This window comes from Gorilla gorilla, chromosome 8 (genome assembly GCF_029281585.2).
Source record: "Gorilla gorilla gorilla isolate KB3781 chromosome 8, NHGRI_mGorGor1-v2.1_pri, whole genome shotgun sequence".
Taxonomy (NCBI): Eukaryota; Metazoa; Chordata; class Mammalia; order Primates; family Hominidae; genus Gorilla; species Gorilla gorilla.
The window spans coordinates 63,497,831-63,523,006 of record NC_073232.2 but is presented as its reverse complement, the minus strand read 5'-3'; the positions used below and the strand labels follow the sequence as shown (position 1 = coordinate 63,523,006).

The 25,176-nt window shown below is 35.1% G+C and overlaps 1 protein-coding gene across 4 annotated transcripts in view; it reads left to right on the top strand.

Moving 5' to 3' along the window:
* The window catches only part of PRKG1 (protein kinase cGMP-dependent 1), a 1,413,735-nt gene that overhangs the window by 1,260,780 nt on the left and 127,779 nt on the right, over positions 1–25,176 (top strand). For 3 of the 4 annotated variants that reach the window (XM_055354062.2, XM_019034965.4, XM_019034964.4), the window contains exon 9: positions 23,832–23,906. In XM_055354062.2, the coding sequence (XP_055210037.1) occupies positions 23,832–23,906 (75 nt within the window). Of the gene's footprint in view, positions 1–23,831; positions 23,907–25,176 lie in introns of those variants that run through there. The other variant, XM_063710081.1, reaches the window with a different exon arrangement.

The following is a 25,176-nucleotide window of genomic DNA, read 5'->3' as shown; positions in this document are numbered from 1 at the left end:
AGTCCTAACTCTATCCCTGATTCACTGTGTTGCCTCTGAGATACAACCATACTGGTTATGAAAATGGAAACATTTTCATGCTGGATGGTAAATAGCACTCGTCTGAGATCCCTGCATGTCTCTCCCACTCCTCTTCTGCCCCAGTTGTCTGATTGCCCCCTACTCCTAGGACATTCTAGATCCTTCTTTAATCCAGCAAGTAAGGAAGTGACATCTGGCAAAAACCAGGACTATTGTCCATTTTTGTTGGTCAGTTCGTGGGCCCTACTGGCCATTAATTATCTTTCCTTTCACCTCTGATAATGTCAAGCTAAAATATAATGTCCTATTATCAATTGTTTTCATGCTTTTGCTTTACCAGGCCCATTGTTTAAATAAAATCAATTAGAAAGAAAACAGAGAAACTTTTTTGTTTGTCATGGGAGTAAGACTCCTAAAGGATCCAGTGGTCTTCATTCTTTCCCTCAGAATCACTCCAGGTGATTCTTGAGGCCCTTGTGGGACCCTAGAAGACACTAAGAATTATTTATACAGCACACATGGCTGATGATGTCCCTACCATCAGTGACACTCTGTGATGTTTTCTCATACCATGGGGCCAGTTTTGTTATTGGGACAGTCTAGGAAGTAGAGACCAAGAACTAGCCCAGAGTAAATGCAGTGTGATAGAGCATAAAAATGATGAAATTAGGAGGAAATATCAAGCATAAGATTGTAGGGCATTGCAAGTAGCAATCTCTGAAACTGAGATATCTCTAGATATCAGGGAAGTCTGGGTTACCATGTTTCAAGTTTTTGACCTCCCCAAACTATAGTCACCTGATATATTCATGCCATATATTTAAAAATGTACCAAGACTCTCGCCATAATTGGGGAGCAACTCATAAGACCAAGGTTGATCCCAAGGTCCATAAATAATAAAGTAGCAAATATATTACTGAAGAAGATTAGACACAGAGAAAAACGTCACTGGAGTTGGCAAACTAAAGACTATTCCTTGACACCCAGACTGGAGCCTAAGTATTAAAACTGGGTGTGTTTTAATAGATTTGGCATTAGAGCTAGACTAGGCAATTTTTATGTTTATTCATAGAGAAAGATAACAAGGAATGTCTGATTCCTGTGTCAGGTACTGACTGGGATACTGAGACGAACAAGACACAAATTCAAAATAGGTTTGAAAACTTAATATATATATAAAACCAGCTCAATTAGAGACAAATTGGTGTCTGTATTAGAATGGTTTTTTGTTCCTTTACCAGTACTAGTGGAAAACCTTAGTGCCTTCCACATGTAGCCTCTGTTTAGAACTCGTTTGTAACTCTTTAGCCACAACCGCATCAGTCCCCAAGGATACAGCTTCTGATGCTGGTCTCTATCTCAATCTCCTCCCAGCCGCATTGCTTACGGTGAGTTTGTGCCTTCCTCCATTTCCTGTTACTGCGTTTATTCAGATATTCAACTCCAAGTTCCAGGGGCAAAGAAACAGAAATACTGAATCCATGCTCTGGGATAGGAAGATCACACAGTGAACCAGCCATGCAGGAACCTGCATGGCCATTGGAACCCAGAGTGCCAAACGGGATAGAAATATGTGGAGAAAATAGTATTTATGTAACTCTTCTCAGGGAGGTGCTATTGGTGTTTCTGATAAGCAACTTGGGATTGGGGGGTAAGGCTCACCAAGGTGCATACTCAAGGTAGAATAGGTGATCACTAAACTGCCTGGTAGGTTTCATTAAGTGTGGGAGTTTTATCTTCTGAGTGGGGTCTCCAGGCATGACTCTATTATAGAACTACATGACTCAAACAAGGGGTTGGCAAACTTTTTCTGTAAAGAGCCAGATAGTAAATATTTTAGGCTCATGGGACAAATTACCTTTGTTGCAGCTGCTCAACTCTGTCTTTGCAGTGCAAAAGTAACTAAAGATGATATGTAAATGAATGAAGACAGATGTGTTTCAATAAAGCTTTATTTATGGACATTGACATTTGAATTTATATCATTTTCTTATGTCAAGAAGTATTATTCAGCATTTGATTCAGTTCTCATCATTAAAACATGTAAAAATCATTCTTATCTCATGGCCATACTGAAAATAAGCAGCTGACAGAATTTGGCCTGTTGGCCATAATTTCTTGACCCCTGACTTAAACAATATTAGAAAGTGGAGGGCTATCCGTAGTTGTCCTGCTCCAGTTTTTCTCCATCCTGTATTCAGCTTTTTAAAATAAAGCAAATACATAAAAAGAACTGATTTGAAGCGTCTGATCAGCACTGCCCATGGTGTCTTCCAGTGCTGCTCCTCCTGATGCCATCTGTCTGTTTGTCTTCCAAACACTGGCAGACATGCTTTACTCCATCCCCTCAATTTCTTCACTTTGCTCTTCTGTACACATCTTCTGTAACTCTTTCCCATTGTATCCCCATCCCACTCCACTCCCCATGCACACACCTCTTTTTATAGTTGATTCCTGCACCTCTTAATTCCACTCTTGCATTCTCTAGAAGTCTGCTTCAGGCTTTGCATCCATTTGGTAATAGCTAACTAATTAGAGATTAAAATGGTTCTCTGCAATAGTTATTTGCATTATGATAACAGACCCCTGAGGAATGACAAATCGTGAAAATCCAGAAGAATCTTTTGGAATGTCAGGTGCCACTGGGGGAGAGAAGAGAGAAAGTAGAGGGGAGATTTGGGGACAGCAAACCGTTGCAGGCACCACTCTAAGATCACCAACCAGGTCAGTCTCAGGAAGGAACATGCACCCAATGGTGATTTGCCCACCGAGGTCGCCTGTATTCTTCTTCTCATATATCTTGTCACTCTGTGTCCACATGATAGGACTGTATGAACTCCACATGTCACATCGCCCATTGTCACATTGCTTAACTAATAGGATGATACACTTAAAATATTTGACAGCCTCAGCCTTTCCTACAGCCTAAGTGGATTTTATTTTGGTTCATTTTCCAGAATAAAATCTAGGGTGATGTGAGGATATTGGCAGGATGGTCACAGGAAAACAAATGTGCCTTTTTAGAATGGTGTCAGCTGCAATTATTTGAACTTGTCTTTTTTTACAGAGCTGTTATTGACTGGTGTGCTTCTCAAAAAATATGTATTAAGCAGGAAAGATAAAATCTAGAGGTTTAGAAGAAAGAGTAACATTATATTCATTCAATTTAATGATGTGGGTTGAATTATAGCATGCCCTGAACAAGCATGATCTAACTACAAAATAAGTACATTCTCATTCGAAAAGGAGTATACCCTGAGACAACATTTGTGGTTTAAAGTCATGGAAAGAGACAGTTGAGACAGCTTCTTATGTTTGCCTGGCTTTGAGATGGTAATAGACATTCATCCTATTGCAAGTCCTTATAGCAATGATATACAGCATGACTGACTGGGGTGCCCAGACTGTTGGTTCATCCACCCAACCAGAGCTTACTGGTTACCTGCCATATGTGAACCATCCAGACATCTAGTATTTGGGGTTTTAAAGGCAAATATTTAAATATTATATGCTTATTTCCATCTCTGTTATATGGATAGTTTCCAGCAATAATCTGTTAAGCCACAAACTTACAAAGGTTCTCTTTAGTAACCTTTTGACTCTGCTCAAAGTAAAAGAAGTCCAGTCTCAATTTTTAATATGCTGGTGGGCCATCAATCAAAATTTAACACACTTAAGAAATTATTGTTAAAAAATGTATATGGTAAGTGGATAAGTCAGAAAGTCATAGAAGAGATTTAAGAAGGAGAAGTAAAAGGGAACATACAAACCAGAGCTTACCAAGCGTTTTTTAGAAAAGGCCAAACAATAAATATTTTCAGCTTTGTGAGCCAAACAGTCTCTGGCATGAAAACTCAATGCCATTTCACCCAAGGGCCATAGTTTTCTAACCCCTTTTATAAATAAACTTATTTTACAGTTGAAGAATTTGAGGCCCAGAAGTGTCAGGTATACTCAAATCACACTGTTTAATAAGAATTAAGACAGATCGGGTATTCACATTCTTATATTATAATGCATTTGTTATATCTCAGGATTTTAGAAAATAATGAGGGTTTGAAAAACCTCTCTTCCAAATCCTTTAGTTTAAAAATGAGGAAGGTGAGTCCCAGAAGGAGTGTGGATTGTCCAAGCTCTTTAATGTCAAGGGTGGGATTACAGCACAGGCCTCATAACATCTGTTTCATTGATTTTTCACCTACCCCACATTATTCTGTAAATGACTAAGATAGAAAACTCATACATTTATTAATTCAATAAGCACATACTGAGAGTATCAAGTGGGTTTTATGCTCAGTGCTATGATATATAGGGATGTCTAAAAAGAGTTTCCTTCAAGAATCTTGGAGTCATGAAAACGAATAAATCATATGATAGTCCACCTGAAAAAGAGGAATTGATGGCTTATGAATTGAACTAAAATATTTTCATTGAATTAAATCTTAATCTAATTACACTACTTCTAAATATATATAGACATATGGATCTATATAGATATCTCTCAATATATAGATCGAGCGATCAGTGGTAAAATATTTGAGTTCCAAATGACTCTTCAAATGGATAAGAACCTCATGAGTCACATCTCCATCATCCTTGCTAAATATTTGGAATTAGAATTTAAATGACAATTTTATCAATTCAGCTAATAAATTTATTTCATTAAAAACATGTGGGCCCTTACTAGCTCACTCTCCTCACATCCCATAACAGCTTTGGTTCGCCTGTTGATTTTCATTGTACCGTCCTTTTACTTGCCATACCATACATTTACAACACTCGTTTATCTGTATTAACTTACAAACTACAAGCTTAAGGAGGACAGGACTATGTTTATTGGGTTCACTACTGTATCCATAATTAGCACAGTATCAGGAAATATAATAAGCACCTACTATCTATTTTGAAATGAACGAATGAATGAATGGATGATGCCATATTAGTCCGAATCTAATCAGCATATAGTAATTTGAGCAGCGAAGTGTTATGATAAAAAAATAGTAACTATAATAGGGGACTGGAATAATAAGGGATTACCAAGTAAGAAGCAAAGAAAGCTTTAGAACATGTAGAAATAGCAGATATAAGGAGTATTCACTAACACTACTCCTGTGAGAGAGAGCACCCTGTGAAGACACCTTCCTTCTTGCCCCCCCCCCCACCCTTCCCCATTCCACCCTGCTGAGGCTGAGAGTTACACCTTGTTATAGAGCAGGGTCCCTGAAGCACACCGCTATTGACATTTGGGGTCAGATAGTTGTTTTGTGTTGCGGGGGCGGGGCTGTCATGTGCAAAGTAGGATGTTTGGCAGCATCCTGACCTCTACCCACTAAATAGTAGTATCCCTCACCTCTCCAGTGTGACATTCAAAAGCATGCCCTGAGCAAGCATTGCCAAATGTCCCCTGTGGGGTGAAAATCACCCCCTGTTAGGAAGGATATAGTCATTACTTACTGGATGGCAGTGAAATCTCTGTGATGCCAAGCCAATAGAACTTGTGCCAGGAATCTGCACTGTAGGGTGCAGGAAAGCTCTGTAAAGGGAGAGCTTTAAAACCACCTGAGGGGAAGTCCGCTGGGGAAGCTGCTGGCTGCCATGTACTGTAGTAGCCAGACACAAGAGAAACCTCAAGAGCCTACCAAGAACACTGGAACCAGGAAGCTGAACCCTTTTGTCCTTGAAGTATCTCTCCAATACCTTCTGCCGACAAAGTTTCAGTGCCAGTCAACCCAATCCACTTTTACAGAGCAGTTAAAAAGAGTAAATTTTGGACTGAGAGGCAATAAATCAATTATCCATAAAGATTCCAAACCAAATCCTATTCTGGGATCCAGAGATATAAAGGTGAATAGCGAAGTCTTCTCCTTCTTTGGATTAACTCTTGGTCCAGACAGATGTATTCAAAAATCAGCATGAGAAACTGCACTTCGAGTAAGAATAAAATACTCGGGGAACATTGAGGATGGAGGAATATGTTTGGCCGGTAGCATCCCAGAACTTCCTGGACACTATAACATGAGAGCCAAGTTGTTAAGTTTGAGTAGGTATATTACAAGTGAGGAAGGAAGGGTAAAGACAGCTACTGCTGAGGGAAGGACCTGTATAGAAGACAAGGAATTTAGAAAGACCTTTGTACAGTAATAAGGGGAGTGTGGCAATAAATAGAGGATTTATGGGACAAGGAACTGGATAATTAGGAGGAAACCTGGAAGATGTGTTTGGAAAGAAGAGATGGGGATAGATAGTAAATAAATATCCTAGTATCTCAAACCAAAATAATCTAGATTTATTTTGGGGGCAATAAGAAACCAACAGAGAACCATTGGAACTGTATTTTGTATTTGTTTTCGAAGGAAGAGAGTAGCAGATTAATTACAATGGGGAGGAACTCAAACAGGCAGACTTTTAAGATACTGCTGCAGTAGTCCTAAAGGATGTTCATTAGAGCTTAAGAGCCTTAACTTTAGTCTAGGGCCAGGCACAGTGGCTCATGCCTGTAATCCCAGCACTTTGGGAGGCCAAGGCAGGTGGATCGCTTGAGGTCAGGAGTTCGAGACCAGCCTGGCCAACATGGTGAAAGCCTGTCGCAACCAAAAATACAAAAATTAGCCTTAGCCTAGCATGGTGGCACACACCTGTAGTCCCAGCTACTTGGGAAGCTGAGGCAGGAGAATTGCTTGAACCCAGGAGGTGGAGGTTGCAGTGAGCTGAGATCGCATCACTGTACTCCACTGTGGGTGACCCAGCAGACTCTGGCTCAAGACACAAAAATAAAAACAAAAATAAATAAACTTTAGTCTAAAGTAGATTTTTATTAATAATTAAATGTGAGGGATGAAAGGGAAATGTTTCTAGTTTAGGAGACTTGGATGTATTTAATAAATAAAGAACAAATAATAGATGTATGTAATAGATAAAGAATAGAACAAGACAGAGCAGGTTGAGATGGAAGTAACTGGCTGATTCAGTTACGGATATTTCAAGTTCAGGCTGCCTACGTGATATGCACATAGTCAGCAGATGTCCATTGGTGGTTAGAAATGTGAGTTTTGTTTTGTTTTACTTTTTACAATCAGATGATGAATGGAAATTGATGTTGGAGTTCATAATCATTTTAAAAATATAATAATCACGGCTTTGATTACGTTAATTACAGTTATTGTTTTGCACCAATGAATAAATAATTCATTTTTTTCCAGTAAATGCTTGAAACCTTACTATATTTCTAAGACTTGCATTTTTGTCCATTGGATGTTATAAAACTTGTTATTTAGAAATTCACAATGACTTCAGAACTCATAAACAAGTTGTATGAGTGAATAAGAAAATATAAAAGATTTCAGTTTCTAAATCATAAATATCCATCTTAATTTCTTCAATTAAAAAGATAATATTTGAAATTTTATATTTGAAAATCTCTTTACCTTTTTTATGTACAACATTTGGCTGTTTATTTGAGGAGACGTTATAATGCTTCTTGTGTTCCAGAGGTAAACCAGGGAGGTGGAGGGCACCAGGATTTATTTCTGACAGAAGCTTAGCAATCAGTTTAAAAATTCACTGTATAGTCATGAAGTTTGAGAGTTGAATTCTGCTTTAGACATCCACAGCACTTTTTTGGTGGAGTTAAATGGTTTTGCTTACTTTAGTATTCACACTTCCCTGGTGAGACAGTTATTACAGGCCCAGCTGGGTCATAAAGATCTAAGACTTTTCTTTTCTTTTCAATATGTCTAGCAGTTGGTACTCATTTTGAAACTCATAGCATGGATGTATGAATTGGATTAGCATCAGCCACAATAACAGTGAAACTTCATTCCCAGACAGCTGTGTTTACAAAGGAGGCCTTTTTAGAATTTACTTCTTTGCATAAAGTACAATGATCATATTAGCCATTGCTTTGCTACAGTCATATAATTGAATTAGTTTTAAATGGAAAGCCAGATTAGCAAAGGCAAATCATGATTTGCCTTTAATAGGCAAGAAGGGTGTTGTCCTCCTAGCTGCACTGGAGATAGTACATTGTCATCTAGACAAGAAACCCACTTGGGCTGAATAACATTTTATTTAATTATTTTTCATTATTCCCATAGGGTTCACTTTAAATCTTCTCTCTTTTTTTACCTTTCTAATATAGTCTATGTCATATGATTATAAATGTAATAACTGTTTGTTTTAGAAAGATTGGAAAGCATAGAGACATATAAATATAACCCTGCCATTCAAAGGGAATTACTGTTGATAATTTCGTGTCCTTAAATAGTGAGATAATTCTGCCTAGATGTTTTTCTCCTGCGTTGTCTACATCCTGGGGCAGCATTAATAAATCACATACACACAGATAGAGATATTAATATATACACATAGATGCTAGATGTACTATAGATAAATAGTCATTAATTTTTCTCACAGCAAACTTGCAAGGAATTCTTTTTTTTCTCCATTTCAAAGGTAAACTAAGCTTCACATAGCTAAACTGTCATGTTGCAAAACATACAGCTTGTAAGTAAAGAAATGGTATTTGAGTATAATTCTATTTTCAAGGCCTATGATAGCACATTACTTTACCACGTTGCATTAGCAATTTACCATGTTAATAAAAACACTTCATGTATAATTGAGTTTCTTTGTCATAGTTTCTTGACTGTGCTTGGGCATTTAAGCTCATTTTAATTTTTTATTTTGTAAAGAATTCTCTGTGTTAAACTTTACCCCTGTTTTAGAAATATGCAGTATTAGAATTACTGATTCAAAGGATATGTATTTTTTAAATTATTGCCTAGAATCATTATACAGTTTACTCTCCAGTGACAATATATGAGAACATCTGTTCCACTGCACCCTCGCCAGCTTAAGTTTTTGGTTGAAACAACATGACTGGGGCGAACCAGCCCAAGGCATTAGTTATATCACCGTCCTAAAAGAGTTAGTTTGACATTTGTTCTTTTCTTGCAGTTGAGACATAGAACTTAATTATTGACAGAATCTGGAAGATTGTTCATTCTTTAGTGATTGCTTCTTTGTTCTGGAAAAGAATAAACAAATCTGAGACTTCAGAAAACTGGGAGTAGAAATGAGCTCAAATAAACTTTCTCTGAAATGTCAAAAGTAAATAGTAAAGGCCAACAGGGTACCTAAAGAAAGGGTAGACAAAAGAAAAATGGAAATTATCCAAGTAATAACTTACGTAGGAATAAAACATTATGACTTGAGAAGATCCCAGTTTATAGATGATATAGATTGTGGTCAGTAGTGGAAAAGAAAGGAAGAGTTCACACAAGCTAATTTATAAATTTTCTCAGCATCCAAATATGATGTTTTTGTTTTAATACACTCATGTCAGCTAATCCCCACAATAGCCCCATGGGACCAGAAACCAAAACAGTTTCAGAGAGAAATTAATGATCAGAAAGACCCAGTGACTTGGTCAGAGTTACATTGCTGTATTGGAATTCCAGGCCTGTCTGCACTAAGACCATGCTCTGCCAATTATACCAACTGTTGCTTTTATACCAACAAAGTAAGTGGTAACTGGAAAGCGTGTTGTGTTTGGGGAAAGAGTAGGGTGGGAGAGATTAAAGGCAGCGAAACAGAGGATGCTTCTGAAGTAAGAATGTCAATAACCTGAATAAGGCAGTAGAAGTAGAAAGGAAAAAGAGGAACAAATTCAAGAGAGATTGCAAAGGTAGACCGGATGGACTTGGGTAAAAGGGAAAGGTCATAGATAACACCAAGATTTCTATCCTGAATTATTGGTAGGTGATAATGCCATTAGAAAGTCAGAAAACCTAACAGCAAGTCTGGATGGAAGCTGGTTAATACAGTTATGGTTAGGTTGAGCTTGAGGTACAGGTGAGACATGCATATGACACTGAGAAAAATGATGACAATATGTATCCGGAGAGTTCAAGGATACAGATATAGATTTGAAGGTCATCGGCCTGGGGATCTGAACTGAAGTCTTAAGGTTAAATGTTATTTTATGGGAGAACTTAAATCAGTGTACTATGTAAGAACTAAGTTCTAATAAAAATCAGACTCCTGGGATCAAATTCTAGATCACTTTCCAGCTATGTGGTCCCAGGCAAGTTTATGTAACCTCTCTTAGCCTTGTCACTTATGTATTCTCATCTAGGTAACATCGGCAATGCCTGGAGACATTTTTTGTTGTCACAACTGGGTTTGCTACTGTTATCTTAGTGGGCAGGGTTCAGGGATGCTGTTAACCATCCTACAATGCACAGGATAGCTCCCTAAAACAAAGAAGTATCTTGTCCAAAATGTCAGTAGCTCTGAGTTTGAGAAACCGTGCTGTAAGTATTCTATAAAGCAGAGATAACTGTACTTACCTTGTAGAGATGTTGTGAGGTTTCAATGAGATCATGAAGGTAAAAAACAAAACTGAACATATCTTAAACAAGAAATATTTAAGAAAACAAATTTAATATATTGAATAGAAAAAAAAGGCAAAGGACACAATTTGGGAAACCATTTACCTTTAAGAAATGTCAGAGGAAGGAATGTGTGTCACTTATATTGAAAGGTAGCATAGAGGGAGAAGAGAAGAATCGGGAAAGTGGGGCATCAGTGATCAGCACAGAGCCCCTTAGTGGAGTGCCATGAGCGTCTATTGCATGACTGCAACCACGGAAGAAAGCGAGCAGGACCCTGAACCTCAGATAGCTCACCGAGGATGGGACCTGGAAAGAGACCACTGGGGTGAATGGTTAGCAGAGTCATGATAACTTTGAGGGAAAAGTTGTAATAAGGGTGAAAGAAAGATGGGAATAGAATTCCAGGCAGCAATAGGCTGAGAATTAATGAAAAATGAGGATAAGACATAGGAAAAGCAGCTTCTTCACACTGACTATTTGACCACAGAGGATAGTTTTGCTTTTTTTTTTTTTTTTTTTTTAGGTTTGGAAAGAACATCCTGTTTAGACTGAAAAGAAAGAAAAGTGAAAAGGGAAACAACAAAACAATAAGAAAGATTGTAATTGATGGAGCAAGAGTCCAGAGGAGAAAGATGAAAGACTCTGTGATTAGTAGCAATGAAAAGGAGACTTGTTTTAGAAAAAACATGGGGTACTTCCTATGGCAGAAAAGTACGATGATAATGTCACTACACTTGAAGTCCAGGGAAAAAATGCAAATCTATTTAATAAGATTTTCATTTGTAGCTTTTGAAAGGTTCATAAAAAGCTGCGTTCTTTTTATGAACCTTTCAAAAATTACAAATGAAAATCATATTAAATAGCCCAAATACACAAGAAAATGTATTGTCTAGATTGCCATTGGTGTTCCCTCATTAGACTTCCTATTAAGGACTGAATTATGTCCCCCCCAAATCCATATGTGGAAGTCCTAACCCCCAATGTGACTGTATTTTGAGACAGGGCCTTTCAAAAGGTATAATAATTAAGGTTAAATGAGGTCATAAGGGTGGGGCCCTAAACCTATGGGACTGGAGTCCTTGGAAGCCGGGAAAAGACACCAACAGGGCGCACATGCAGAGGAAAGGCCATGTGAGGATGCCGTGAGTAGGGGCCTGTTAGCCAAAGGAAGGACAAAATAACTCACCAGAAACCAAACCTGGTAGCTCCTTGATCGTGGACTTCCAGCCTCCAGAATGGTGGGAAGATAAATTTCTGTTCTTTAAGCCACCCAGTCTGTGGCATTTTGTTATGGCAGCCCCAGGGGACTAATTACTTCCCTAACTGGAACTTTTATACACATAATACAATAGGAGAAAGAGGTGACCTATTGAAATAAAAATTATTTATCTTAAGGAATCTTGGCCGGCTGTGATGGCTCATGCCAGTTATCCCAGCACTTTGGGAGGCCAAGGTGGGTGGAATCACTTGAGGTCAGGAGTTCAAGACCAGCCTGGCCAACATGGTGAAACCTTGTCTGTACTAAAAATACAAAACTTAGCTGGGCATGGTGGTGGGTACCTGTAATCCCAGCAACTCAGGAGGCTGAGACAGGAAAATTGCTTAAACCCAGGAGGTGGAGGTTGCAGTGAGCCAAGATCACCCCACTGCACTCCAGCCTGGGCAACAGAGCAAGACTCCATCTCAAAATAACAATAATAATAATAATAATAATAATTTGATTGGCCATAAGGGCAGGATTTGAGAGAGAGAGAAAGCAGATATTTAATACCAAATCTTAGACACAACTATTAACTAGATCACCTCAGATTTCCATATTGGGGAGATAAATATGGTGCCAATTACGGCTGGGATTGCAGATGTTGGAAACAGGTTGCCTTGGTTCAAATCCCAGTGTTGACACTTACTAGACATGTGACCTCGAGCAAATTACTTAATTTTCTTAGCCTTGATCACCTTACCTGTAAAACAGGGAACATCCATGTAAAATAGTTTGTACAATCCTAATACATGCTAGCTAGTATTTTCATGTTTTATTTGAAATTTTTATATTGCTAAGTTATATAAACATTAATTTGTGACATAAAGGGATGCATTCATTGGTAAGCTTCTAATGATTTTTTGGGAAAAGTATGTATTTCCCTTTCTAATCATGTAATGAGAGCAGAAATAAAAAGTCCAGTAATTGATTGATATTTATAAAAATGTTAAGCTAATGTCTTTGTTTCAAGGAGTTTCACAGCATAAATAACAAAAAGTCTACTAAAAAAGATACCTTGGGATAGATTTATTGTGCCATTTTAGGATTTCACTTTCAAGTTGCTTAATAGAAAATCAGTGACTATCATAGTATTTGCATTCCCAAGGTATTTTTCTTAGCCAGAGTTTCCCAGAAGCAGTTTTTAAATAGTCAGTTACTAAAAAGTGGATTGTTGTAACTGATATCTACTATAATTGATATGTCTATATAAACTAGAATATATCAGCTATAGATTTTTATTGTTTTTAATAAATATGGCCTATTTGTTTTTAGACAATTTTGATAGGATTTTTTGCCAATTATACGAATTTGTAAATTTTAAATAATTTGTAAGTAGAGGAGCTTGAAATTTTTAAAAACATTTCTTTTAGGTTTTAGGGTACATGTGCAGTTTTGTTATATAGGTAAACTTGTGTCATGCGGGTTTGGTGTGTAGATTATTTTGTACTCAGGTACTAAGCCTAGTACCCAATAGTTATTTTTTTCTGCTGCTCACCCTCCTCTCACCTTTCACCCTCGGGTGGGCCCTAGTGTCGGTTGTTTCCTTCTGAAAATTTTTTAATAGATAAGACGCTCATTGTTGCCATAGATTCTGCTTTGAGAATACCAAAATTTGGAGAAAAAATTCATATTTGCATCTACATAATTCTATCACAAAATGGTCTTAAAATTGAGAATTTACAGTGTTATGAAAAAATTAATTTAGTATTGATAGTTTGTTTCCATTGGGAAAGTATATTATTTTGATGAAATTAATTAAACATATGTGAAACTTATCATTGGTTTTCATGTCAAAACAGTGTAATCTGGTCCAGAAAAGCAATGATAGGAAGAGTAATGTGTAATATCTACTTTTGTTAGTATGGATTTTATATAGTAAGGTAAAGAGGGTTGCTAACACTTAAAATAATTGTCCAGCCACAAAAAGTATGTCCATTGCATGGACCGTTTGATTTAAGTATAGTTGAGAGATATTTTTAAGGAAAAGGAAACATATAGAGTGGGCACATTAGGGCAATCTATTCTTATGTTTTCCTCCTAAACACTGAAAAGGCTAAGTACTATCACATGAGATTTGATTCTAATTTCTCCTGCTTTTAATTGAAAATGAAAGTCATGCTACATTTTAAAATCCTTTCTTCCACTTTAATTGCAATTGGGATTCACGGATATAAATTTCATTATGGTCTAAAATAATTACCCTCATTTAATGTCCTCTATATAATTCAATGTTAAATTGCTAAGTGTTTCAAATCACTTCACCCATATTTATACCAATGTATTGCTTTATTAGGATGCTAGGCATTCATTTTAACTAAGCCTTTGTCCTAAGAGTTCATATAGGTGGATACCGTAAGACACACAGAGGACTTTTAACTCATATATCTTAAATTTTAAATAAAACTTTGCTTCAGAAACTTAAGAGTTTGCTTGTCATATCCTGGGCACATACATACACCCAAATGAATAAATGAGTAAGTGGTTGAGTGAGTCCATCCAGCTATTTATTAATTCATTTTAAATTTCTATTACAGGCCAGGAAATACTCTAGTTCCTAAATAGAGATACTGATAAAGAAGCTAGACTAGGTGCCTGATCTCATGAAATGTACATTTTGGCATGAGGAAGACAGCAGATATCTAAACAAACAAAGTGATTTTTAGCTGGTGGTGAGTGAAAATGAGTTAAAATCACAGAGTGACATTAGGAAGGATTTTGAGTAAAGGCTGCTTTGCATGGGTTGGTCAGTCCTGTATAAAGAGGAAACAATTGAGCTGAGACCTGAATGGTACTGAGAAAAAAACCATGAAAATCTAGAGAAAGAATGTTCCAGGCAGAAGACAAAGGCCCTGAGGCAGATGCGTGAAGTATTCTATGGTCAAATGTAGCATAGGATAATTCAGAGAAGTTGTAGAGGTCAGCAGAAGAGTGACACGATCTGATTTATGTTTTTAAAAGATTACTCTGCTTACTGTGTAAGGATGAGAGAGGAAATAGAGGAAAAGGCAGTTACAGAATTCTCCAGTGAGAAAATGGCAGTTGAGACCCAAAGATAATATAGAAGAGGGGATTCATTTCAGATTATTGAAGTTAGAATATACAGGATTTGGTGTTGGATTAGATACAGAGGAAGGAAGAGGACAATCTAGAACAGGAGTCAGCAAATGTTTTTTGGAAAGGGCCAGGACATTAAAGAGTATCTGTAAACGTGGACATTAAATAGCTCAGTTTATAGAGAAGGAGACTGACCAAAAACTAACAATGCCAGAACTCTGCAATATGCTCTGAAAAGCAACCACAAGGTATCAGATAGGATTCAGAAAGAGGCATATAGGTGGGGGTGAGAGAGAAAGTGAGTGGTCTAGGACAGTGCTTTTCCAAGGATCTGTGCTTAAGGACCAGTTTTGTTTTTATTTTCAGCCCATCCATTGTGGACAGATGTTTTTGTAAAACAAAATACAAATGAATTGCTAGAAAAATACAAGTGAAAAAAAGCATAGAAATAAATGCCACTCTTTTTTCCTATTATATTCAGCATACACAAAATCCTATTTCAATAAAAATATTAGAACAAACATAATGCCAGATAAAAGGAAAAAAAAATTGCCCCAATTAATCACATTGTCATTGAAAGCATGTGTACAAGTAATAAGAAAGGTAATGGCTATTATACTTGTCTTACCATAACAAAACCACATTTTATGAGTGAAATAGCAATTCTCCATTCTGACTGCAACTGGTACACTTTGAAAGAACACTGTGGATTTCACTGTCTAGTCTTTAATGTGTCAAATGTGCCTGTTTCTTGATTGTTAACTTTTTTGATCTAGGTTAGATGGATGATGGAAATGCCACTTGCAGGGAGTAATGTGTTCTTTAGCTGTTTTATGTTTTGTTTAATACACTTGGAAGAGAGAAACCAGTCTCACAGAGTAGGACTGACAGGAACAGAAGAAGTGATTTTAAAGTAATATCAGCATACTGCAAAAATTTATTTTTATTTATTTATTCATTCATTTATTTTGAGATGGAGTTTCGCTCTTGTTGCCCAGGCTGGAGTGCAATGGCGTGATCTCGGCTCACCGCAACCTCCGCCTCCCGGATTCAAGTGATTCTCCTGCCTCAGCCTCCTGAGTAGCTGGGATTACAGGCATGGACTACCATGCCTGACTAATTTTGTATTTCTAGTAGAGAAGGGCTTTATCCATGTTGGTCAGGCTGGTCTCGAACTCCTGACCTCAAGTGATCCACCTGTCTTGGCCTCCCAAACTGCTGGGATTGCAGGCGTGAGCCACTGTGCCTGGCCTTCATTTTTATTTTTATTCAAAATGGAACAAGTGATGTTCTATTTTAGTTAATCCTTCATTAGTAGCTAGTTCTATCAATTGCTCCTGTAAAGTATGGTTAAATTTTGATTATCTTTTGATAAGATAAATAGATTCTGAATTTATATACTTTAGGTTAAAATTAGCAAACTAATCTTAAAATAGCACACATTTAATAATACCCTCTTACTCATGACTTGTATGCAGCTTTTACCAAATGTTTCTCACCTTATGGATTTGACAGTAACACAAATCTGTACCCTGTTCAAAAACACAAGTCCACTGATCTTGCCCTTGGTTGTCTCAGCATTGTCAAATTGCTAGAAAAGTTCCTAAACTTCTGTGCTTATGTCTTTACAGACTAGCAACAAATAGTGGGCCAACTATACTTTGAGTAGCACTACTCTACAAAAAGATTGTGAATTCAATCATCCTTAGAAAAGGGTGAATCATATATAGGAAACTTGTATATAAATATTTAAGATAGAATATTTATAATATCAAAATTGTGTGTAGGAAAATCTCAAAACACTTCTTTTTAAAACAGTGTTTCTCTTTTTACACCCTTTATTAAGATGCATATATTCCTTTTTATTTCAATATTTTTGGAGTACAGGTGGGTTTTGGTTACATGGGTAAGTTCTTTAGTGGTGATTTCTGAGATTTTGGTGCACCCATCACCCTAATAGCGTACACTGTACCCAGTACATAGTCTTTTATCTCCCACCCCACTTCCACCCTTCTCCCTGAGTCCCCAAAGTGCCTTATGTCATTCTTATGCCTTTGCATTCTCATAGCTTAGCTCCCAACTGTAAGTGAGACATGATATTTGGCTTTCCTTTCCTGAGTTACCTCACTTAGAATAATGGTCTTTGACTCCATCCAAGTTGCTGTAAATGCCATTATTTCATTTTTTTATGGCTGAGTAGTATTCCATGGTGTATATATACCACATTTTCTTTATCCACTCATTGGCTGATGGACATTTAGGTTGGTTCCATATTTTTGCAATTGTGAATTGTGCGGTTACAAACATGCATGTGCAAGTGTCTTTTTCATATAATGATCTCTTTTCCTTTGGGTAGATATACAGTACTGGGATTGCTGCTCTGAAATCCCAGTACTACTTTAAAAGTTCTACTTTTAATTTTTTAAGGAATCTCCATACTATTTTCCATAGTGGTTATACTAGTTTACCTTCCCACTAGGAATGTAAGTGTTCCCTTTTCACTACATCCATGCCAAAAATATGTATATATTCTTAACAGTTAAGGATTAAAAGTGAGAAAGAGTTAAAAATAAAATCTTAAGCTAATGTTTGTCACCAATATTTCAACAGTAGAATTACTAGATAAGCAAATAAACAAAGAAATTGAGAAGTTTAGTCATTTCATATTGGGTATTTCTATGTAACCAGGCGTGTCCTACATGCTTGACTGGATTGTCTTCCACACTTAACCATTAAGTTGGTTATAGTATAAGCACAGACAGCCTAAAATCAAGTAAGTACTAAACCAATACAATTTCAACTTTGAAATAACTGAAAAAAAATCAAGGAGGATACATGCTAAAATGTTAACGTTTAGCTCAAGATTGTAAAATTACAATACGTCTTTTATCCCTTAAGAGTTCTTTGGTGTCTTTCAATTTGTTAACATATTGCCATTGGACAGACACACACACACACGTAATTTTAAAATTCAAAACTAGATGATTTCATTTGATTAATATAATAAGCCTAGTCAACTTAACAAGACCCTGTCCTGGAAAAGACTGATTTATATAGACATATTCGACATGGAAACTTGATCAGCACTAAGTCACTTTTTTATTTCTCAAAAGTGACAGTAAGTAAAAGGAGAGAATTCCTGAAATTAATTCTTAGCTTTTTATTCCTTTGTGCATATGCCAGATTGGATCATTATTTTCAAATGGTGGTACCTTTTAAAGCACATAATTATAATCAGGAAACAGTTTAAATGAAGTGTTTGTTATTTGAAATCCATTTTTCTAGTGAATAATCCCCATGATAGACAGGGGGATATTATTACAAAGCACAGACACAGACAAACATCTAATACTCTGGTGTGTGTAACTGTCTCTTGCAAATATAAACATGTGCATGATAAGAAAATACTAATAATTAGTTACTCATAAAAATGTAATTGCTTTCCACGAAATTACTATCTAATATGATTTTGAGTAGATGAAATTATTTTTATGCACGCTATAGCCTTCCTTCTGATAAGCATTCAGCTACTCATTACATCTCACATTCGTATTATAAGTCTTTGTGTCTTATCTGTGATATAAGACTCTAAATTCCTCAAAGTTGTACTTTATTCTTTTTGCATAATCCACAGTAGCTTGAATTGTCCCTTATAGATAGTAGGCATTGTATATGTACATATGTGTGAGTTTGGTTGAATGGATGGACTGATGGATGGATGGATGGATGAATAAATGGACGGATAACTGGGAAAATATGGATGTGGCTGGTTTTATTTTATTTGGGGGTAATTTTTTCTGCAAGGAAACATATAATCACATGATAGTTGATAGTATAAACCGCTAAGAATTATGATTGTCCCGTTATAAATAAAATAAACAAAAAATAACAAACATAAGAACACTTGAAGCCACAAAGTAAATCAAGGGATTTTCTGCATAAGTGTGTCGAAACAATGAAGGATCCCTCTGAAACCTTGGGCTTAGCTAAGTAAAACATCTCAACTACTTTGGAACACTAACTTTCTACATTTTTAAATAAATATATTTTTAAAAAGATTTAGATGAGATTCAGGTTAACAAAGCATAACGGTATAGCCTGTGAACTTAAGAAGGCGTTGCCAAGCGTTCTGAAGATACCTGACAAACATTTTGCTTAGCACTATTGAAGTGTTTGAAATAGCTTCCAGTTTAAGATTTTACCTTTTACACTTTTTGACTTATAACATTTCACTATTAAGTGTAAAAAAGAAAAAATCTGTTTTGAATGTTATGAGACTTTCTCCCACCCTATTTTTAATTTGAAAATATTCTATTTTTAAAATGTTTATACAAAATTCTAAGCCACTATATCACAATAAGGGATAGGAGATCATGAGAATTAAATCAACTAACTCACACGCTATATATATACACCAAATATATATATATATATACACGCACATATATATGTTGTGTATATATACACATATATACATATATATATTGTGTGTGAGTTAGTTGATATATATATATATATGTATATATATATGTGATACTTTGTAACCTGTAAAGTAAACTTTAAATGCTATGATTTTTAGCAGTGGTAATGCTGATCTCTGATATTTGGACTGCCTTTCTAATAATTTAAAAGACCATTTCTGTCTAGATGAAGTCTCATTATATCACAACTGATGAACCGAATTATATTCTTTTTAGACATACCACTGAGTAATCAACTCCCTTCAGAAGAATGTTTTGTCTTAATAATGAAAACATTTTAATAACTAAACTTATTACCCACTGAATTACTGTCATCCTTGACTTCTAAAACAGACACATTTTCTAAAATGAGAAACAGCCTCTTAACTGATATTCCTAAGGACAGTTTCTTTAAATGTCACCATTCTTAGTGTGTAAGGGTTATAGTTTCTTCTCCCTTTCTATCTCCCTTTTTCCATCCACCTTTCACTCTTTCCTTCTTCCCTTCCTTGTTCTTCCTTCTTCCTTCCTCTTTCCTTTCTTTTGCTTCCCCACCTGACAAGTATGTCTAAACTACCATCATTAAACATGAAAGGGATTTCCCATTTGCTCTCTTTCAATATCTGTGTACTCAATTGATAATATTTTACCCATGCTCCTAAAAGTATTATGTCAAGACTTGTAAAATCAGATTTTCTATCCCAAGAAAAGTAACAGAAAATTTTGCATGAAATATGTGCATGCATAAAGGTTTGCTGTGGAGATGCCTTAAACTAAAGCCATTTGCTTGGTAACATGTCTTTAATTTCTTCCGAAATTAAGTTTAGCATGTAGAAATTTGGTATTTTATTTTACAATGTTAAAATGTAACGTGTGTATGAATTGTGTTTGTTTAAAAAGATAATTTAATGATTTTTCTGTAGTCACCTATATTTGTTAAAACTCATAAATAATATTTTCTGTTTTCTACTTATTCAGTTGCTGGAGTTTTCACAACATCTCATTATAATCATTTTCAGAATAGAATATCAATCAAAAAAAGGCATTAGTCAAGAAATGTCATAGGACCTGAGTAACTATTTAGAAAAGCATCTGATACCTATAGTAGTACTTTTCTAAATGTCTATTTGATGAGGGTTCACACAGATGGCAGGTGTTCCTACAGAGTGTCTGAGAGAAGGAAAAATGAAACACTAATTGGTTCATTTTTGTGCCAGGAGTGATAAATTCTATAACACCATCAATTATGCTTATCAAGATGTCTTAAATTATTCATTGATCAGTACAGGGATCTGCAGACAGTGGCAGTCATTTGGAACTTAATAATATTACTTGAAAATTCTATATTTTCTTAAACTTCCGGTTATGTATAATGGTTGACTTATTGTTTGAGGAGACTTAGAATCTATCAGCAAGACACATTTGTTTAACGTTTCAGAAAATGTATTCTTTCGGCCAGGATCATCTTCTAAGTAAAGATTATTTATTAAGGACACATGGTTCCAATTCCAAATGCCAAGATTATAGTTCTGAGTATTTTTATTTTGAAAATAAATTCTATATGTTTATAATATAGAGTATGAATAAAGATATTTGTGTAAAAGGTCTCCAACTCCTCCTTCAACTGTAAGTGTGTATGTGTGTGTTCGTGTGTATTTGAGTATCTGTGATGTATTCAGCTACTAAAATATTGCTTAAGAAGTTTTTCAAAATAAAAGTAAATACTTATGCTATAATATTAAGTTAAAAATCATAGCGATGAAGATTACAAGTATGAACAACAATAAAGCTATGCAAAAAAATTAAAAGTAAAAGGAAATATATAAAGATACCTCCTCTAGTCATTTGTAGTTAGAGTCCTATGGGTGATTTCTTAATTTCTCCATTCAGTTTTAATTTTTTTATAATCAAAAATCAATTACATTTCAAATGAAATTTATAGGGAACTGAATTTAAAAATAGTTTTTATAATATTTTTACAGGTCTTTTGTAGGTACATATTATTTTCTCACTTTTGTCTAGTCATAAGAAATATTAATAAATATTGGGTCACTAGGACAACATAGAACATTCATATTTTAAATCAAGGACACTTAAGAAGACCTGAAGAAAGTCATACTTCAAATACTACTTTTGTTCATTGTTTTTTAATGTGATACTTGTCACTGGATATGCTATTATGAGGTTTAAAATGTGTTTTTTTCCAATCAAGCTCAACTTATTTTTAAGCTCATTGGGATGATTAGATGGTTTCTACTTTTCAAACTCCATCTAGCATAACCATATCTATGCTTTTCCATTTATATATTTTGCTAAGAATTTCAATGTGTATTTTCAAAATAATATTTTGTGGAGTTTTAATCTAGCTTAGTAGGTTGAACAGAATTTGTTAAGTTAAAAGTTTTAATTCTTGTCAAATTTATCATCAGTTTACTCTGTAATTCTTTGGTAATACGCTATACTGTTTAAAGTGTCCTTAATTCAAATAGATAACAGAAGGAAGACAGGATTTTAAAAAAAAAACTACTTGAACTCTCAGAATTACTACGAGTTTTAAATGCCTAATAACACAATCTCTTAGTATATTGAAATGGATTTGAAAAACTAAGTTTTAGTAATTATTGCTGTTTGGTTTTCCTACATAATATTATTTGATTCTTCTCTTTCAATACCTTTTCATGATGTTTTGAATTTCGTTGTATTGTAAATATCCAAATATAAAGGACAGAAGCATTACGGAATATACATTCTGGTGGTGGACGTGCTGCTGAATTGCAGTCATCTTGGACAGGGAACTTAAACTGTGCTTGAGTTTTCTTATTATCTAAAAAAAACCCCAGAAAATTAGCCAGATATTATCTATTTATAATAAAAGAAATATTATACTTTATGTTGTGAACGCGTCTAGCCTTAAGAACATTCTCTAAACTCGGACTCCCTCTAAGTTTAGGTAAGGACCAAGACATTCTATGGGAAAGTGGGAAATTTTACCGTATAAAGAACAATGACAAAAATAATATTTGAACATATTTATCAACTATGGGAAATATGTTTATTATCACTGGTAATATACTTTTGAAAACTTTCTAAGGACTGTTGCCTATTATTTGTCTATTTAACAATCATTTGTTTTGGCATGAATTAATACAATTCATTACAGAAAGCTTTATATTCTTGAATATGATTCTTGATTCCCCGTGTCTCTGTCTAATCTTTTTTGGGGTCCCTTTATGTATAGAAATAGTTCATGTATTAGGTTCAGCATTCTGGTTACCATGCACCCTAGATGAGCTCACTACCCAAGGGTCTGAAGTAACAGCTTCTCCCTTCCCCTCCACCCAGCCCCAAGAAGGGTGTCATGTTCCTCTTTATAGTTTTTCAAAATAAAAAAGTATATGTAAAAGCAATTAAGGAACATTGCATTTTAAATCAGCAAGCACCTTAGTATGTTTCAGGACCTGACCATGCATAACTTATTGTTTAATACTCACAACACACAAACCATTTACATGTATTAAGCTGATAGAGGATTAAAATTAAATGTAATTTCTTACAGTATTTTAAAATCATCTCCATTATAATTAGAGATTATAATACTAACTCATAGTATTTCAAAATAAAAGAATTAACTTTTATTTTGAAAAACCTCATTGGAAGTATTAAAGTATTTGTTATTACATATAAAGCACTTATAGCAATGCCTGGCATATGAGTACCATGTAAGTGAGGATCTGATTATCATGTGGGTCCTGGGACTTCTGAGTATAGACTTTCACTTTTTTCTTTCCTTCATTCCAGTTCAGTAGTTGCTAGAATGTAGTGTACAGTAAGAGTTACTGTATCTGGTTGTATTCAGTAATTTTCAAGGGCGATTCTGGTATACATGTGTGTATTCATTTTGTGTTGGCGCTATAATATTTACAATTTTAGTGACAGAATTGATGATGCTTCACTATAGAAGTCTGAATACAGTTCCAGGTGCATAGCAGGATATTGAATAGATTGGATTTAAGCAGTTAAATCACTCCTCCTGTTATATGCTAAAGTTGATTTTTCACTCTTCCAAAATGAGTTAATTTTTCTGTGATCTTCTCCTTTTGTTTTCCTGTATTCTTCATATTTATTTTGCCTGTGAACATTAGTTTACTATTTTGTTAAGTGGAGATAATGATGTTTGTTTTTCAGAATTTGTTTGAGAATTGTAATTAATATATGTTACTGGCAATTTAAATAACAGTACCTGGCATATAGGAGGCACTCCATAATTGGTAGATCTTGCTGTCATTTTAGTATTTTAATTGACTGATTAATTTTGTGGTGTATATCATTTAGTGTGTCACAGACTTTATTCCAAACAATTATTTGAACATCTGCTTTTGCCAGATATGGTTGCCAGATTTGTTTATGTGTTGGCAACTGTATTGGCAAATAATGTAGAAGAGGTCCGTAATTTCATAGAGTTTATATTCTAGTCAGGAAAAATGTCTGACATTCTTCTTAATAATGTACTTAGATTAAGTGTTTGAATTTACTTTTCTTTAGATGTCTTTAGATTGTTTCACTATATCATTGACTAGGTTGCCATTGCTACTATTTTGTAGAAGATTTACTCTAATCACTGTGCTTTTTTCGTCTGACAGCTCTTTCAAACATTTGATTGGAGGGCTGGATGATGTTTCAAATAAAGCCTATGAAGATGCAGAAGCTAAAGCAAAGTAAGTGACTTTTTTCCTTTGGCCTTAATTTTGATTGAAAAATGATTTTGAATAGAAATGAGATCAAATATTTTGTTGGACTTGACACATCCCAACACTCTGACAGGAAGCAACTAATTACTTGAGAGACAAAGAAGCAAACTCTTCAAGATAATTATTACACGGTATGCTTACCTAGGAGTATGTCTCTCTTCAAACACAAAACTTCAATTTTGTGATGAAGATAATCTCAGCAAGAAAAAATGCTTATTTTAAAATCTAATATAAACAATTAAATGTAAACCTGTTGTTTGTCCTCCAGAAAATACTTTCTGAACAAATGGTGGTTGTGTTCCGTAGTTGCTTGTGGAATTGTATCAAAAATAATAAGGCTAGAAATATTTCCCTGTGCTAATACATCATTACATTGAACTTTGATGTTACTAATATGAGAATGATATGAGATGGTAAATATCCCATTAAGTATGATGTTGCATAAAAATACACTTCCATCTACAAGAATAATTTGATTAAAACAATGTTTTTTGACAAAGATTTAAAGTAAGTTGATATTAGCTTTTTCTGCAAAATTATTATTTTTAAAATACCAGTAATCTATATAATCCTCCCCTCTTTCCCCTAATGTAATTAGTATTTAATAGCATATAGCATACCTAAAGGATTAAATTGACAACAGTTAGCATTAAACAGCTAGTTCAGGGCCAGAATTTGATCTGTTGATTTTGTAGTAACCTAAAAATCAAAAGAAGTAAAATCATGTATTTTGCTTTGAGAATCCATGAAGATTAAAAATTTGTCCTAGAACTAAAATATTAAGAATTATGTTCTATGTTAACCCAGTAAAATTATGTTATTTTCAAAGCTATATGAAAATATTCACAATTTCTCCTCTGTATCCTCTGTATAACCCTGAGGTCAAATGCCTGCAGTGCCTCTGCTAAGGTTTGCTTAGGAAGTTACACAGGCCAGTTGTAACACCAGACTCCATGCAGTCACTGAGACTGCCTATGTTCTGGATAATTAGTATTAATTGTTCTGGTTTATTTCAACAGGCTAAAATGTACATTGATATTCAGTTTAGACTTCAGTTTCTAGTATTAATAATAATCCCACCGAGGTGGGAAAGGGGGCCATTTAAGGTGCCTTATCCGTTTTTAAAATGGTACAATGGCCTTTGTTATGGCTGGGTTCTATTCCTATAGGAATTTTTTTGGTATGTGACAAAATTCATACTTTTATAATTTATGTCAGCTTATCTTTTCATCTGTCT